Genomic DNA, 16,274 nt, shown 5'->3' on the forward strand with positions numbered 1-16,274 from the left:
TTCTTCCCAGTATTTCTGATCTGAACAGCCGATAAACCCCACAACAGTCAGCAAAGCTGTACCATGAAGTCTTGTGAATATACCTGCCTAGAGCACAGATCTGTATATTCAAACTATGGTTCATGGAGATCTTTAGGGCTGAAGATGTACAGTGGTATTAACAGTCTATCCTTAAAACAATCCCATGTCCGTCATTTTCAAGGGCCTACAAATCCGCTCAGCGTGTAATAATGTTAACATTAATGCTTATAAATAAAAAAGGAGAAAGCACTGAAATGACAGACTGAGAATGGTAATAAACAGACATTAGTGATTAATAAGGTAATAAAGCCTTCAATAAGATTAGGAAAATAAAAAGATAGAGCAAAATCTCTTTCAGCTGATTACTTAGCTACTTTTAAGGGTATTAAAAATACAAAAATTAAAGAAAAAAAAATTTTAAAAAGTCATCTAACACATGAATTGGGTGCCAGAACAGTCAGGGAGCAGCACAGCAAGTTAGACACAGGCTCAAGTAAGAGTCTGCAAGCTGAGTAGGTTCAAGTGAATTGAAAGCAACTCAGAGCAGCTGGAAATTCCCCTTCAGATAGAGCTATGTCAAAGCCATGCCTGCCTGCCTAATAGGAGATTCTGAGATACCACAGAGCAGTATGAGCAGCCATATGAAAATCTGGTCAAAGGCTAGTATCTGGGAAGGAAAGCTTCATTAAAAGACAAGTTTGATCCTCAAAATTGTAAAAATAAACGTTCCCAGTAAAGAAATACCAGTATCCTGAAACTTCTGAAATAACTCAAAGGAGGGAATGACTAGTCCCAAATGTAGTACCTGTGTGTGGATACACAAGTTAAATGTCAGCATTAAATACTTCAATATGGTACACTCCAAAAAACAGGGCTAGAAAGGAAGGTGGATTTTGGGTAGAAAGTGTTTATGGAGAGAAGAGAGAAGGGGAATTAAGTGAACATACATGTAAAAACAAAAGGTACAGCTGGAAGGAAAAAAGAGACTGCAGCAGCCAAAAGGCAAGCTTGACCCCCCCACTCCATGCTGAACAGCTAACACGGAATGAAAACAGCAAATTCTGTTACCCCACAAAAGCCAGACCCTGGCCTCCATCTTGGCCATCTACCATTACCTCTCATGTACTTACCACATGGGACAGCTACTGATGGAGGGGAAACCACAGCTACCTGAGCTCACTGGCTAATTGAAAGTGGAGGCAAGAAGTCTCCATCCCTCTCCTCCTTGTGCAGTAAATTGCAGAGCGCTGACAAAACACCCTCACTGAGACCACACAGTCCCTCACCACAGTGACACCTCCGTTATTTCTCTGTAGTTCACTAAGGCCTATTATTGCTTTGCTTTGTTTGATGTTCTCCCTATGCTGAGAGAAAACATGAAGGGAGAAAAGAAAAAAAGAGAAATCTAACTGTCTCTCAACTTCCTAATCATGTTCCTCAAAATGCTCCATGCATTAGCACTGATTTCATTATCTGCCTGCTGCTAGAGATTTTATTTAAAGAATAACACACAAGGAAGAAAGAATTTAATCTGACCTCCCTGAACTGCTAGAGGATGAATACTACACAGAGCTGACAGTGAAAAGCTCGTTTCCTTTCTCAGACTAACCTAAACACTGTGCAAAATTCCCCTCTATCCAAGCCCCCAGTTTTAAATTGGGCTATCAAAGGCTTTTCTTTTTTAGGGGCCTGGGTTGATGCAATCAGTGTGTCATCAATGAATGAGGACTGATAACATGAACCATCACAAAGCATAGCTGTGGGTACCATGACTCTGAGAGGCAGAACAATACAGAAAAACTGAGTAAATTAAAACCAGTGTTCTTCTAGCCAGCTATATCAAGATGAGAATAAAAAGCAGTAGGGTCCACATTTTTTTCCCCACTGCATCAGTACAGCGTTCAACCTGAGACTTTGGGGCGTTACATGTTACAGATTAAGTAGGATAATAAATGAAAAGGTTAGGGGGAAGCATGGAAGTGTATCATCAAGTAATGAGTAAAAATATCATGGACAGAAAGAGAAATGAATTGCAGAGCAAGATACAGTCAGGACCTTTTAACAGGCACAAGCATGGGATCCCATCCAGCGGAAGAAGCAATCCAAGGTGACTCAAATGAGGTCTGTCCTAGACTGCATACAGAATTTATTCTCTGGAAGGTCCAGAGATGCTGTCACAGCTGTGTCTAGGATGATCTCCCCAGCTTGCATGGCAGCTCTGTGTTTTGTCCACCACAGGCTCCTGCAGAGTCATTTATTACCTCTCCAAGAGTGATTAACATATAATCCCAATATTATATTTTGGGAAATAGGCCATCTCTTCCCTTCCTGAGACCACGTACAGTAGCCTATTTTCAAAAAGCCATATTTACACATTTATGCAATACAAGCAGGACACAAAGAGAGCAAACCAGGCCAAATTAAGGAAGGGAAACCTAACCTTATCAACCTCTTGATTAAAAACCTTCTCTTTTCAAAATCTAAAACAACTGAATTCAATTACCCTAGAAAATTTCTACCACCTGTTGCCTGAGTTTTAATTCCCCAATATCACAGAAAATCAAGCTATGCCCAACAGTTCTCCAATAATTAAATTCGCTGCCAAAAACTTCCTGCCCCATTCTAAACACCAGCATCCTCACAGTCTCCAACCACACTTGTGACAGTGCTGCATATTTTCATCATTCGTACCCATCCTTCTGAATTTGCTGGACCAAGAGGTCTGCATGTGATGGTAAAATTGGCTAAAGCAAGCTTTATTTCTCTTCCTCTCATCCACATCTGAACAAGGAACATGAGAGTCCCACCATCACCCTTCATATTGCTGCAACATCATCAGTCCCAGTGAGCACAAGGTACTCCCTAAACACCTATATTCCAGAGGTCAACATGAAAAAAGGTCATCACGCGCCTGGCTTACCTGATCCTCGGAGAGCTGTGATATGTGATTCACTGCAGCGTAAGACTCTATCTTCGGGTTGAAGTGATTGATGATGGCTCTGAAACAAAGGAGAGAAATTTTCAGAGGTCTCAGGAACAGCTTAGGCATGCAGCAGAAATTCCCCGCCAGCCTGAGTCAGTGCACATGAAGCCACAGTCCTGCAAGAAGTAGTTCCTCCCTCACCGCACTGTATTGCTTGCTCTGCTGAAGGCACGCTCCCCGCTGAGGGGCCAATGCAGATTCAGTCACGGGCTCGTTGGAAATTACGAGCACAGGCACTGCCCTATGCATGGGTGCACTTGTCCCAGCAGATATGGGGCTGTGCTCGCAGCTCTGGCAGAGGGAGTCGCTGCCTTGCTGGGAGCAGGCTGTAAGTTGCTCAGTGTTCCAGCAGAGACACAGCAATCCTGGCTATCGCTGCCCCATCCTTGCTCAAGAACTGTATCTCCTCATCCCTTCCAAAATTGGTATCACCTGACATTTTTCTCTACAGAACTTTGTTGCCTGATGTGTTGAAGCTGATGTTTACTGCTTTGGATCTCCACTATGTTTAAAATGTTGTAGTTGGCTCTTACTTGTAGTCATCCATCATTGCAGCCACTACTTTTGACTTCTTCCTATAATGATTTTAGTCCTCAGCCCCGATTTACATCACTAGAGATAACTTATGCCAGTGTCCCAAATGTAGCAGCAGAAACACTGATCAATCCTACTTCTCTGCCCCATTTCTCTCACTGCCTGCATCAGCATACTCCCCTTCCCTTCTGGGTGGATCTAGAGGCAGATGTGAGAAACCTAAAATTGAAAGTAAAATAATAATTGGGAAAAAAAAAAAATCAAACTGCAGCTGGAATATTTCCTCAGCCTCTCCTCTGATTGTCAGGTGCAGCTGAGAAGACAAATGGCAAGACAGTAAAGTCTCCCCAGGCTAGGGTTTGCAACTGGTCTAGTTGGGATATTACTCATGAGAGCCACTGCCGAGGTAAACACTCATGATGGGAACAGCCCATGTCAAGTGCTCGGCACAGATGTGCGCTGATGGTGCCTGGAGAACGCTTGCTTGGCCAAATTACACCGCAGCAGCAGTCAGGGCTTTCACTCTCATATTCATCAGCATGAAAATTCACTCCAGCTCCCTCTGCTGCACTCTAATGGGTTCCCTCCTCCCCACACCTCCCCCTGCAGAAGGGTTTTCAGTTACTTTCTCCAGACCTCATCACAGCTAAGAGGTGGTGCCCGAGTCCAGGAATAAGCGATATTCAGTGGTGCCAATCAGAGCTGGTGGAAGGAAAACCTGCCTCAAAGCATCCTTACTTCTTTAACGACACATATAAAGAAAAACAGTGTGTAGGGGGTGGGGAGCTGGAGAAGTGAAAAAAACCCAAACCAAAACAAACAACAAAAACAACAAAAAAAAACCACAAAAACCCCCCAACGACCTGCAGATTCACTGCAACATTCCCAGTCACACACCTCATCAACACACCAGATGCAGTCCATGCGCAGGGGCAGTCACTCCAGCGGCTGCTCCTACAGCATCAGCATGTACTTAGCACAGGGGGGCTTCTGCAGTCTCACCAGCCTTGACAGTTACATCAGCAAAGCGAATTCAGCAGAGCCCCTGCCAGGCTTCCCGTACCCCTCCTCCCTCCGGAGGAGGGCAAGCAGGCAGGTAGAGACATGCCCAGAGTCTTCCCATTTCAATCTGACCAGAGAAGCAGCTCCTGTGAGTCACAATCACACTCTCCATTACCCAGCCTCTCGAATGCTGTGGCTTTCAAGTTGCATGTTTCATGCCTGGCTGGAGTCGTATTTACACTCCTACAGGACGCACTACAAGCTATTGAAAGAAAAGGGAACACAGACTTACAACAACTTAACTTCTGGCTTGACAGAAGGTTTGGCAGCTCGGAGGGGTTCAGTGCACTCACATGGTTCCAACATTTACCAGGGAACAGATTTAGCATTCATTTGTATCCACTGCTGTGAAGCACTTCAACATGGGCTGCCTGCTCACAAGTCCCTGCTCGGATCTGAGCTAGTGGAGCGGCACCTGCAATCACAGCTGGGATTCACCCAGGGAAAGCAAAACCAGCAACCAGCTGCCACTGCAGTAAGAATCAACAGACATTAAGGAAGAGAAATAATTCAAGTCTCCTTCCTCATTTCCCTAAAGGTGAATGGACAACTCCTCAGCGACTAGAGGAAGAAGTTCAGCTGATTTAATTTGTTTTAAGAGAGTTCTTTCAATATGAAGAATTCCTTCCCAACCTGATTTTCTGCAGAGCTGTTTTCCTGCAAGTAGCCTGGGGCAGAGGAGCATGAAGAGCTTGGATTCAATCCTGGCTCTGTGTAGCCAGGTTCTTACTGCCCAGCGTACGCTACCAAGGCCAGGCTCTGCACATGGTACAGCTCCTCCTCACACATCTGTGATGAGAAATTCCATCGCTACCCAGCCCAAGCTGCTGTACAATCGCAGCGCCTTTCTGCATCAACTACTCTGATATGTATCCGCTATTCTTCCATCTCTCAAGATCCATCTTGTCTCCAGGGCATACTTTTAGGCAACTGGCCTCCTGGGCTACTAAGTAACAGCTGGAATTTCACTTTGCAAAGCTGCCACTCCACAGGCATTTGTTCCTGGAGACAACAGGAGACCAGAGCTTTTAAGCAGTCTCCCTCTTATGGACAATAGAACAGCAGCTTTGGCATCATTAGTTCACACACCAGCATGTAACAGCTGAGCCTTGGCAATGTTTTATTTTTACACTGTGATTGCCTTGATTATTGGGATATGAGCCAGTACCTTTGGGGAGGGGGAAGGGAGCGGTTAAAGTGCTTGGAAAAGATTTGTGATGTGCTGTGCTCTACTGAGATCTTCATATCAATCATGAAAAAAAAAAAAAAAAGAAAAACCTTGTGTTTGGTATTCATGAAGCACTAGTATCTGTAACGCATTTGTAATGGAAGGAAATGGTAAAGTGTCAAGTGAAAGACAAAACACTGCAGTTCCCCAACTAGCCTTTGATAGTGTGTACACTTATATATTTCCACACCATAAGTCTCTCAGTGGGGCTGGCTGCCATTTGTTACACAAATTTCAGAGTGCTTTTGGGACACAATTCTCTAGGGACTAGAGACATGTCTGGGGAGATGTCACTTTAGCAACACTGCCTCCTCTGACAGATCCACAGTTCAGCAGTCAACTGGCAAGAGAGGAGACTGTCACTGGACAAGGGAAGGATGCTGAACAGGCAGAAGGTGAAACAACGGTTCAGGAATAAAAAAAACTGGCTCCCAGTGGCTTGTCTCAACATTGATGCTTAGTGCTCCAAGGCAGACCACAAGCAACCTCCACATTCTTTATTCCTCAGTCTCCCAGTGAGAATCATTTACACACTAGCCATGCCAGTGGTTTCAGAAAAAACACACATTTTCCTGTCACTTCTTCATGCAACTCTTCAGAGAGCAAGCTACCTAGACACCATGGTGCCAGAAGCCAAAGACACATATGAACTCGTATTTTCTTCAGGATGAACAGCCTAGAACACTTGCATTTATTTATTTATGCATTTATTGCGTATTTATTGCATTTATTTATTTGGAAAGGAGGGTAAAAAAAAATATAAAGTGTTCCACCCTGATTTAGGAACCTAAGGGCCAATGAGTAATTTATTTGTACTAGCTGTATTAATCACATTATTAGACAGTAAAAGTGGGTCCCACTGTAACAGGTACTATACAAATAGAGTGGTGGGAAGCCTTTGTCCCAGAGAGCTAGCGCTCTCAAATGCAAGAGAACATGGAAAGATCAGAAACTGAAAAAAGTGTGGTGTCAACAGTAAACATAACAGTGCTGTTACTTACCAAATGTCATGAAAGACTTCAGTTAGAGATAAACCAAGGATAGAAGAACACAGAAAAAGAATACTGAAGGAAGCACAGAGACGGGGAAAAGGAGACAGAAGGGCAGATGGGATCAAGAAAAACAGAGGTGAAAAGACTGCAGGACAAAGATGATCAGAGTAACAGCAACTGATGACAGGGCACTCTTGTCCTCTGCAAACTGGAAAGCTCTAACTGGTGGGAAGTTTCTACTTTGGCTGTTCTTGAGGCTGCGACAATTGGCCAGTCCTGAAGTGACTGTTACTGGTCCTTTCTCCCTCAAAAACACATGGGCTGGAAGGTGAGAAGCAAGGGAATCTCCATGTGGGCCTTACTATTCCCCCTCCAAATGGGGACATCTCCCACTGCCGCTTTCACTTTGAGCTATGATGACAGAAGGTATACCTCCAGGGGAGTTGCATTCCCCCCCTCACCATCTTCACTGCAACAGGGCTTGCTTCTGCAGTGGCTGCAGTACCTCTCCAGCCAGCGAGTAACATTATAGAAACAATTTTTTAAAAGTCTTTAAAAGCTGCGTATGGTTACTCCTTGATAAACAGAAACAACCAATGCTGCCCTTCAGAGAAGCTCAGGGTAAAGCAACTTCAGAAGATGCAGTCTGCTGACAGGAAAGGGCGCCCATGAAAACCAGTATGGCACACATGGAATGAAAGGATTTAATTGATTCCTCAATTTAATTTGCCACTAGTTGTAACATGACGTGTGAGAAGTAAAAAGCACCAGCTACCGGTCCCTTAATTCCTAGCATCTTCCAGTCCATATGCACCCACCGTGGCAAGGAACACCACCCTGCCTGCCTTAACCTCACAAAAAGCTGGTCTGGGTCCAACGTGCAGGGAAAGCAAAATCACTATGCTCAGGCAGGCAGCACTTCTTCAGCACGTTTTTTCTGACCTCCAAACTCTCCCCATCAAGTTATTGCAGATGAGCTGTCTAATACCCGCTCCTGCTTGACAGCAGCTACATTTCCAGAGTCCCATAAGACAACACTGTCCTCTTGTCCTGAGCAGAGAAATTAAGCACTCTGGAGGTGCTGAAAGTAGGCTAAGGAAAGAACAGAAAGGTGGCAAAGCTTATTACAGAGATAGGAATGCTGAGCCACCATTCATTGCATGAACCTGGTCTTTGCACCTACTTTACAGGTCCAGTATGCAGTGCCTGGCATAAAACATTCTTGTGGATACTCAAACGTATATTGTATGATAAAAGCAGCACTGTAAGCTCACTTCTTACATCCTGTTACAGTGGAACGGAGAAGCAGCAACACTTGGCTGGCATTTACCCCTTCACAGGAAATCAAGGGTGACTTTATACCCACTACACACATTCATCTTCTCAAAGGAATGCTCATGCCAGTGCAGCGCACTGGACAGCAGTGAGTGCATCTCTGTCTTCACCGAGTAAAGCTGAATGCATGGCAAAGGCGGACAGTTCACTTTCCCTCTGCAATAAAACCTGACAGTATCCAAGGTGGACAAATACTCCAGCATGCACTAAGCTTGTAGCACCATAATGAAGGCTAGGAACAGGCAGAAGCAGGAAAGGGCATAGTTGTCTTTTATCACACTCCACTTTATAAAGCTGCTTTACTATCAAAGGGACACCTGAGATACAGTGGTTACTGTTGAGGAGCAGGGATCAATAAGTGACCAGTTTCTCTCTGATTTGCTACAGCAGTTCCCTCTCCCTCTCACATGCCTTAGCTTCTCCCTTTATAAAATGGGAATAAGAACAATCGCCTCCACAAAGTGTTCTAAACCAACACGGTGAAAAGAGCTCAGAGTGTTTTACTATGTGATATGCTGGAAACTGATCAAAAACAAGGCAGCAAGTAAATTACACATAATACAGAGACCAAAATGAATACAAACCACCTATCCTCTTACCCCGTTCATGTCATTGCAATCATGGTTGCTGGAGACCTGTGCAAAACTCCCGTCCACAAGCCAGCCTTCCTGCAGCAAGCTGTGTCTCAGCAAGCTGCTGTTTGGGGCAAGGATCCTGCTGGCATTGCTCTCTTACGCACTCCCAGCACTCAAGACAATAAAACCCCATCTGTTCAGTGCCTGCAACAATTAGATTGAGTTACTCCATATGTACAGCCCCACCTGGCAGGAGGTGAGAGGGTTTAGATTATTTTAACACATGTCCATGAGGCATTGCTATAAAGTACACATACCTGCCATACCTAAGCTGTGTGCATCAATTAAAAGCAAGCAAACCCCCTGGAATGGTACACTAAATTCTTATTTCTACTGTGGTTTAACTCCAGTCTGTTAAATTTCTTCTGCTCCTACACTTTGGTGAGTACTGACATTAAGCTGAAAGTCCACAACTCACAAGGGGAGGCATCTTCCAGACACAATAATAAACTGCAGGGGAGAATCCAAGACAAAAAGGATATTTTAGTCAAAAGCACTTGGCTTTACAGCTCACTGAAAATATCCGAGTCAGCACTGCTGCAATTTCACAGAAGAAATAAGCCCACTACACCTGTTCAATTCTGCCACACTGAAACCTATTGATTGCGATGACAGGCTCCATGGTAGAGGGAGACACATGGTCTATTTATTTAATAAGGAGGGGACAGAAGAGTGCATATGTGCCGAGCTTCTCGCAATTCCCGGCATCGTTTTACCAAGCTCCATTCTGCAAGGGCAGAAGCAGAAGATGTGCTTTCTGACCCACCATGCAGCTCTGCAGTGCATCCTTCCGCTTCACTGTTCGCTGGATACTAACCTGATATCATCATGGCTTGCAGGATATGCCAATTTTCTCTTCTTACAGTTCACGTCCATACATTTAAGCCAAGCAAACCAAATGCCTCCCACTCTCACACTTAAATGACTTCTATTTGTCTTCTTAACTAAGGAAGTCCTCATGGGTGAGCAGTTAACTCTTTTGGGACAGTTGCACGACCTCACTGGGGAGTACAACTCAGGGAATTTATCTACTCGCATATTTTCATGCAGCCAGAGCGTCACTGGAGACTCCCAGACACACTCACAGCTCAGGCATAGTCAAGATGCACTTCTGTTCCCTTTCTGAACAAGTAGGCATCAAAATTCTTAAGCATACATACATAACCAATGGCACTGCTAGTTTAACAGATATGAATGACAAAGTAGAATATACTGCCTATGTGTTGGGAGTAAAAAATATCTGTTGATACTACCCTGATCTGTGTTCCCACTCTTCTGTTGATCTGTTCTTCTACAGCAAAGCTATAACTTGAATAAATTTCTCGTCTCAATCATGTAATTTATAAGAGATCAAATGACACATTTTACAGCACATTTCATTGCTCTGAAACACCTGGCTACTAGCAGTGAGAGTATGGTGAGAGTTTACTTTTACCAAAGTAAAAGCACTAAAAAGCCAACCCTCCATTACACCTCAGTTCCAGCGAGCAGCGGTGAACTAATACGTGCTCACCTCCAACTACAAATTGACGCAGTTTGACAGAATACGGAAATATCACAAATATAAAGCCTGCCCTCTGGGCTTAGGCTGCTGGGCACTAAAACCTGCAACTCAGTCTAGCATGTTCAAGATGTGAGAGCTGACCATGCCAGAAGGGACGGCTACACCAGCATACAGGATGTTTAGGCACAAATGGCACAATGTCTATGCTTCTATGGTTGTGTTACTAATTTTGAAATTTCAATCAACTTCTAAAATGGGCAGCCCTCCTTACAAAGTTTCTTAATATATGCTTTTAGAAGGTGCCTACTGCCCTAGGTCCCTGGTCCTGCCTTAATACCTGCACTGATCCATAATAAATAATATTAATATGGAAGTATCTTTTTCAGAGTCTAAACAACCTTTTCTGCAGCACATGTTCCCCAGTCCTCTTATCTCATGTATACTCATTTGTCCAGACAAAGTTCTTCAGATGTGCCAAACAAGCAGAAAATATAGTCCACAGACCAAACAGGCTGTGATTCTTTTAGTGTCTAAGCACCCTTCGATGCAAACAGCACAATACTCTCCAGTAGCCAGGTGTTTTAGAGCAATGAAACATGTCATAAAAATACTGCCTCAACACCAAGTACAGCCCTTCAGCTACAACTACCTTTAACCCTCTCATGTACAAGGCAACCTGCTTGCCACAACAAATAACAAGGTATTAAGAAACAGCTAATCCGGGGGGGGGGGACGACAAACAAACCGCACAAGGAGAAAAAAAAATAATTTGACAGTGGTTTACCAGACAGGTTTGCAGAGCCACCCTCTCTGGTTAAGACCTGAAGTAAAGAACTTTTGGCAAATATTTACTCTCTGCAACCACTATAAGTGTGTCAGCATCTACCCATTGCTTCATAACTCACCTTACAGACTGCCATCCAAGCCTCCTGAGACACAAGACATTGCAAAACCTCAAATGTGATCAAAAATTTGATGAAATTTTTAAAATTACATGAAATATTTTACATTACTTTTATCCCCATTAGTATCTTAGTTACTATTTTATCACAGGATGTCTAACGTTAAGGAAAGCAGAAAGTCTAGCTTGTTGGATGCTGCATTTAGTGCAGAGTGCCATATGGACTGCACACACTAGCTTCCAAACATACCAAGCAAAGAGTGAAATTTAAAAAGTTTTTAAACGATCCCACTGAGACCTTTTAAAGCTCTCTGAGAAAAGCAATGAGTATGGCTGCTAGTCTAATCAACTTAGTGAATGCTTGTCATCAACCCCATTTTAAGGGGCTGATGTGTGCGATTCTAGAGTGTACAGAAATGACTCTTATTACCCCATTTTGTCAGGTGCAAGCCAGCATGTATTGCATGTGGCCCCAAACACCCCGTTTGCAGACCGTGGCAGCAAGGCAGAAACCTCTCTCTTCAGGTCACATAACACAACCTTATTCTACCAACTCACAGTAAAAGCTGTGCCTGTGACAAAAGTCCCAGAGGGAAAGGAAGGCACTGAAGCATCAGCATTTGTCTGGACTGAGTGAGTAAAGGGTTGGAACAATACAATCTAGTCCTGATGTACCTGGATATCAAATCACATTAAGGGGGGCAGAGAGGAACATTGCCTAAGCAAGAATCAACTACAGTCAAACCTACTTCGCAAAGGTAATGAAGTTGAGTCCCACAATGATATTTAATTAATTACACCAAGTGTCAGCTATGGTTGTACCTGCACAGCCATGTTAAGTCTAAATGGAGTTCACAATCTTAACTTTTCAGATAGTACCAGCTACCACGCAGACCAAAACCCATTATTTACAGTCCAATCCTCTGAAAATACAAGATGCTGCAAACCTCACGCTATTTTCTCATCAGACAGGTGCAAATGAGATTCACATTTGCTGAGAAATGCCTGATGGAAGGGACTAAAGCAATGCCTTGCCTTTCAAAATCCAGGATCAAGACTAAAGCACGGACTCTGATGACACACACTCCCCACACAGCCCCAGAGTGAATACCATGTCCTCAATAAAGGTGTCATCACACATCATTTGGGGCAAGGTGAAGTTGGTTTTCAGTGCCAAGGAAAGCTGTAGAGCCAAACACTGTTACAGCTGAATGAATGGTACTCATGATATTTACTTCACGTCTAAAAGGCTGGAGGATCTGTAGTTGATTAACATTCTGTTTCCCTGAGACAGGGTGTCTGGTTTATGGACCAGTGGAGAGCTTCATCTCATCATAGCTATCTAACTCCTTTGCTGTAAGTATTTTATGTGTACCCATCTTCTTTCCTATTTAATTCCCTTAACCCGACCTGCCTCCCTGAAAGCCAAGCTCCCTAGATCCCAATATCTGCAGATCTCACAAATCTACTTATCAATATCTAAGGGGTGATGATCAGACGCAAGTGATTTACTGCAGTTGAACAAGTTACCAGCTGAGTTACTGACAACAGGCAGGTATTAAATCCATTGCAACTGCAGAGTAAAATGCCATACCTTAAGCTAGCCTGTGGACATACACTCATAGTTCATCAGACAAAAGGAGAACTGGGAGTCAACTCATCACAGCCCAGCTGACAAGCGGCAACTTTTTAAATCACCTACCTACACCAAGGGTTTCCAGAATCACTTCAACAGCATTGGAGTTTTTTGTTTTTTTTACTTTTATTTTGCACATCCTTATCCTGCACCAAATTTCAGTCAGATCTTGACAAAACCCATTCAGCTGAATTGGCCGTTGAAGGACAAATCCAGCATGCTTTGCGGGGAGACTTGCCTGTGTCACACAGAGGATGAGAATATTATTTTCTTTTTAAATACCCACACTCCCCTCTCACCCACCATCATACCTGACGTATACCACCATACCACCATGCACTCACCTCTCCCTCAAAGCTTTGGTTTTGTAATTCATACCTACATTTATTTTTTTCTGCCCTGTTCTTTGCATGGGTGTTACTGAAAGCAAGGCCAGTGAAGTGCGTTTTCTATGTCAAAAGTGAAGTCTGGTTCTCCAATCTAAGAAACAGTGGAGCACCAAACATTTCGAAGTTAATTGCTGACGTTTTCCTACCAAGAAAGTTAAAGAAAATGCCCAACTCCTACAGTGTTCTGTTAGTGATATGTCTTTTATGCTTTAAAAGTTTTAAAGTGTTTTTCAAGGCTCTTAAGAAAACATAATGCAAAAAGCACCACACTTTTTAATCAGTTATATGTGATATGAAACAGGTGTCACAGAGGATCTGCAAGCAGTAAGGAGGCCTGGACTTTTCCTCTATGAAAAGAGAGCTAAAGGTTTGCTTCTGCTTTTTCCTTATAATAGCTAAAACACAACTACACACTGGAGAGGCACATCGGTTCTAATAGGGCAGTAACTTTGCATAGTTCAAGCTAGTTTCTTTGTGAAGCTTAAGCTGCACAATTCTTAAACCAGCACCAACAATTAAACTTTCCAGACCTTGGGCTGACCTCCGAGTTGTGCAACCCAGACTGAGTTTTACCACCTCCCTTCCTTTTCTTTTTTAAACACAAAGCATCCATGTATTTAGTTGTTGCTGAAAAGGTTTGTAGACACTCAGCAGATGGGGAAGACCACACAACTTCCCAAGTTCAGCAACCAAAATTGGGGCCCCATTAAAAAAAAGTTACCCATAATCAAATGAAAATGCAGGAAAAAACAAGCAAACCTGATATAGAGAGCCAAATGTGCTCTTCCTATTTGCAAAATAACTAATACCAAAAAGGAAGTCACCACACTTGGTTGCATTAATTCCTATAAACTCTATGTGATTCAGAATTGCTCTAGTGAACACCAAAACATTCGAAGCATTAAAAGGCTGTTGAAAATTTGAATTCTCATTTTACTGTTACACTTGCATTGGCAAAAATGCAGTGCTGACTACTTGTATCAAGATATTTGATTTTTCCTGAGTTCCTTTTAGCTCTTCCATTCAAAGGCTGACAGCAACACTTCTTTCCTGGTCCACTCGCTGCAGCAGGCTGATTCCTATTCCTGCCTCACCTCACCACACTTCCATCTGCACGCAAGGGGCCAGGATCTTTTCCCTGGTGTTGCTTGTGAACCAGCGTTAACAATATCATCTCAGCCCTAGAAATGTTTGAGATAACAGTGCTGCCATACACTATGAAGGGAAAGCTGCTCAATGTAAGCATTTTGGGAAATATGGAGGAACAGGCATATCTTATAAAAAAGGCATTCAGCACATGTACAGGTCACTATTACAAAGTTTTAAACTGCCAATAATTACTGCACATTTCTGTGAGTGATACTGCAGATTCCCCCACATTTAAAGAGGAAAAAAAATTGCATGGCTTCTATTACCTTGGCTAGCATTCATTCTGAGCATATGCATAATTACTTGCTATTGATAGGCACACACTTAGAAATTTCTGACAATTTAACTGAGATCAAACATTGCTCTAGCCTGATACAGCATTTATTGCCAGGTAACACGCTGTAAAAATCTTGCTCCAAAAATACTAGTCAAACTTGCAGCAGAAAACCTGTTACTGCAACATAAAGCAATCAGGCTGTTTACTGTTCACCTACCAAACCCCGTTTTCCCTTCACCCACACTGCACTTGCTTAAGTCATCATTTTCCTGACTATATTTAAAAAGCATTCTTCTCCACCAGCTCTCCAGTGCTGCATAAGTTAGCTTGCATGGCAAAATTTCCTTGTCTGTTGCAAGACTCCTGAAGGAATTAAACCATGCAAGTCATTAGAGAACTTTGATTATTATTTGAAAGAACAGGTCAGATGATTACAGAACCCATTCAGTATCAAAGGGATTAACTGCTGCTTTAACAGCTAACATGTGCTAGCTGAGTAACACAGCAAAAGTGATAGGGGCTGTGGCATTTGATACTAATGAGCAATGACACTTACCAGTTTGAGAGAGCCAAGGCTTGGCAACATGCTTACTATACGAAAAAGAGAAAACTGCATAAATCTCTTTCTGAAAAAAAAAAAAAAAAAAAAACAACAAAAAACACAAAAACACAAAAAGCAAAAAAGGAAAAAAAATAGAAACCTGAATGCTATCTAAAGGGCAGAACTATATTCAGCTTCACAGACAAGCCACATTGTGATATTCAACAAGAAAGACGATCAAAATTAGAACCAAGCTGAAGATCCCTTTCTTATAAAGGACTGCAAATTTACTAGTCTGGCTTTGTTTTAAATTCCAAATGAAACTGTATGATCTTTAATCTCTCAATTAAAATTTCATATTTATCCTTAATTTGAATTGATCAAAAACTTTGGACAAAATGCAAGATTTCAGTTCAACTTTGAAATACAAGATTTGGGAGAAAAATTGTGACAAATCAAACTTCCATGTGGAAAGCATCCAACTACTAAAAAAATTGAGGTGAGGATATTTCAAAGTAAGAATTGGCAAATATTGAAAAGTGTTTTGATTTCAGCCTTCCACTGGAAAATGGTTACATCCAAGTTCTTTCCAAGCTACCTCTAAAATGAACCCACTGGCTCCAGCATAGAGTATTGCGTTGCACAGTGCACGTACATGCACAGCAGACCCACCAGGCGCTCAGGACTAACTCTTCACCTCCCCTTTCTAGCAGGGCTCCTCTTGCCACGGAGCAGGAAGCTCAGCTCAAGATCTACGGACCTCTGAGTCTTCAGATGCTGCATCTCTGCGTTCGGAGGAGATGTACAACTGCTCTGTACAAAAAAGTCACTGCAAGATGAACGCAGCCATAGGCCCCTGGCAGGAGGTCAGAGGAGCTGACAGCAGGACCAAGTTTGAGGCGTATTATCCTAGGGTGGCATGCCTGTTCATTGCTCAGCACGTTCGCCAGTCTGCCTTAATGGAAGCAAATACACTTTCCCTGACCTTTACTTCCCACAATTCTCAGAAAGCCTGAAAAATTAACATTCAGGCAACTTCTAAGGCTTCATTCCGCATAGTGATGAACGGGGAGAGCCAGCAGAGGAA

At 42.9% G+C, this 16,274-nt stretch overlaps 1 protein-coding gene across 3 annotated transcripts in view; it reads right to left on the minus strand.

Annotated features, from left to right (window-relative positions):
• ARMH3 (armadillo like helical domain containing 3) overlaps positions 1-16,274 on the minus strand; it is a 135,056-nt gene that overhangs the window by 35,396 nt on the left and 83,386 nt on the right. For all 3 annotated transcript variants that reach the window (XM_075504702.1, XM_075504704.1, XM_075504703.1), the window contains exon 24: positions 2,942-3,020. In XM_075504702.1, the coding sequence (XP_075360817.1) occupies positions 2,942-3,020 (79 nt within the window). The remainder of the gene's footprint in view (positions 1-2,941; positions 3,021-16,274) is intronic.

Source organism: Mycteria americana, chromosome 6 (assembly GCF_035582795.1).
Source record: "Mycteria americana isolate JAX WOST 10 ecotype Jacksonville Zoo and Gardens chromosome 6, USCA_MyAme_1.0, whole genome shotgun sequence".
Taxonomy (NCBI): Eukaryota; Metazoa; Chordata; class Aves; order Ciconiiformes; family Ciconiidae; genus Mycteria; species Mycteria americana.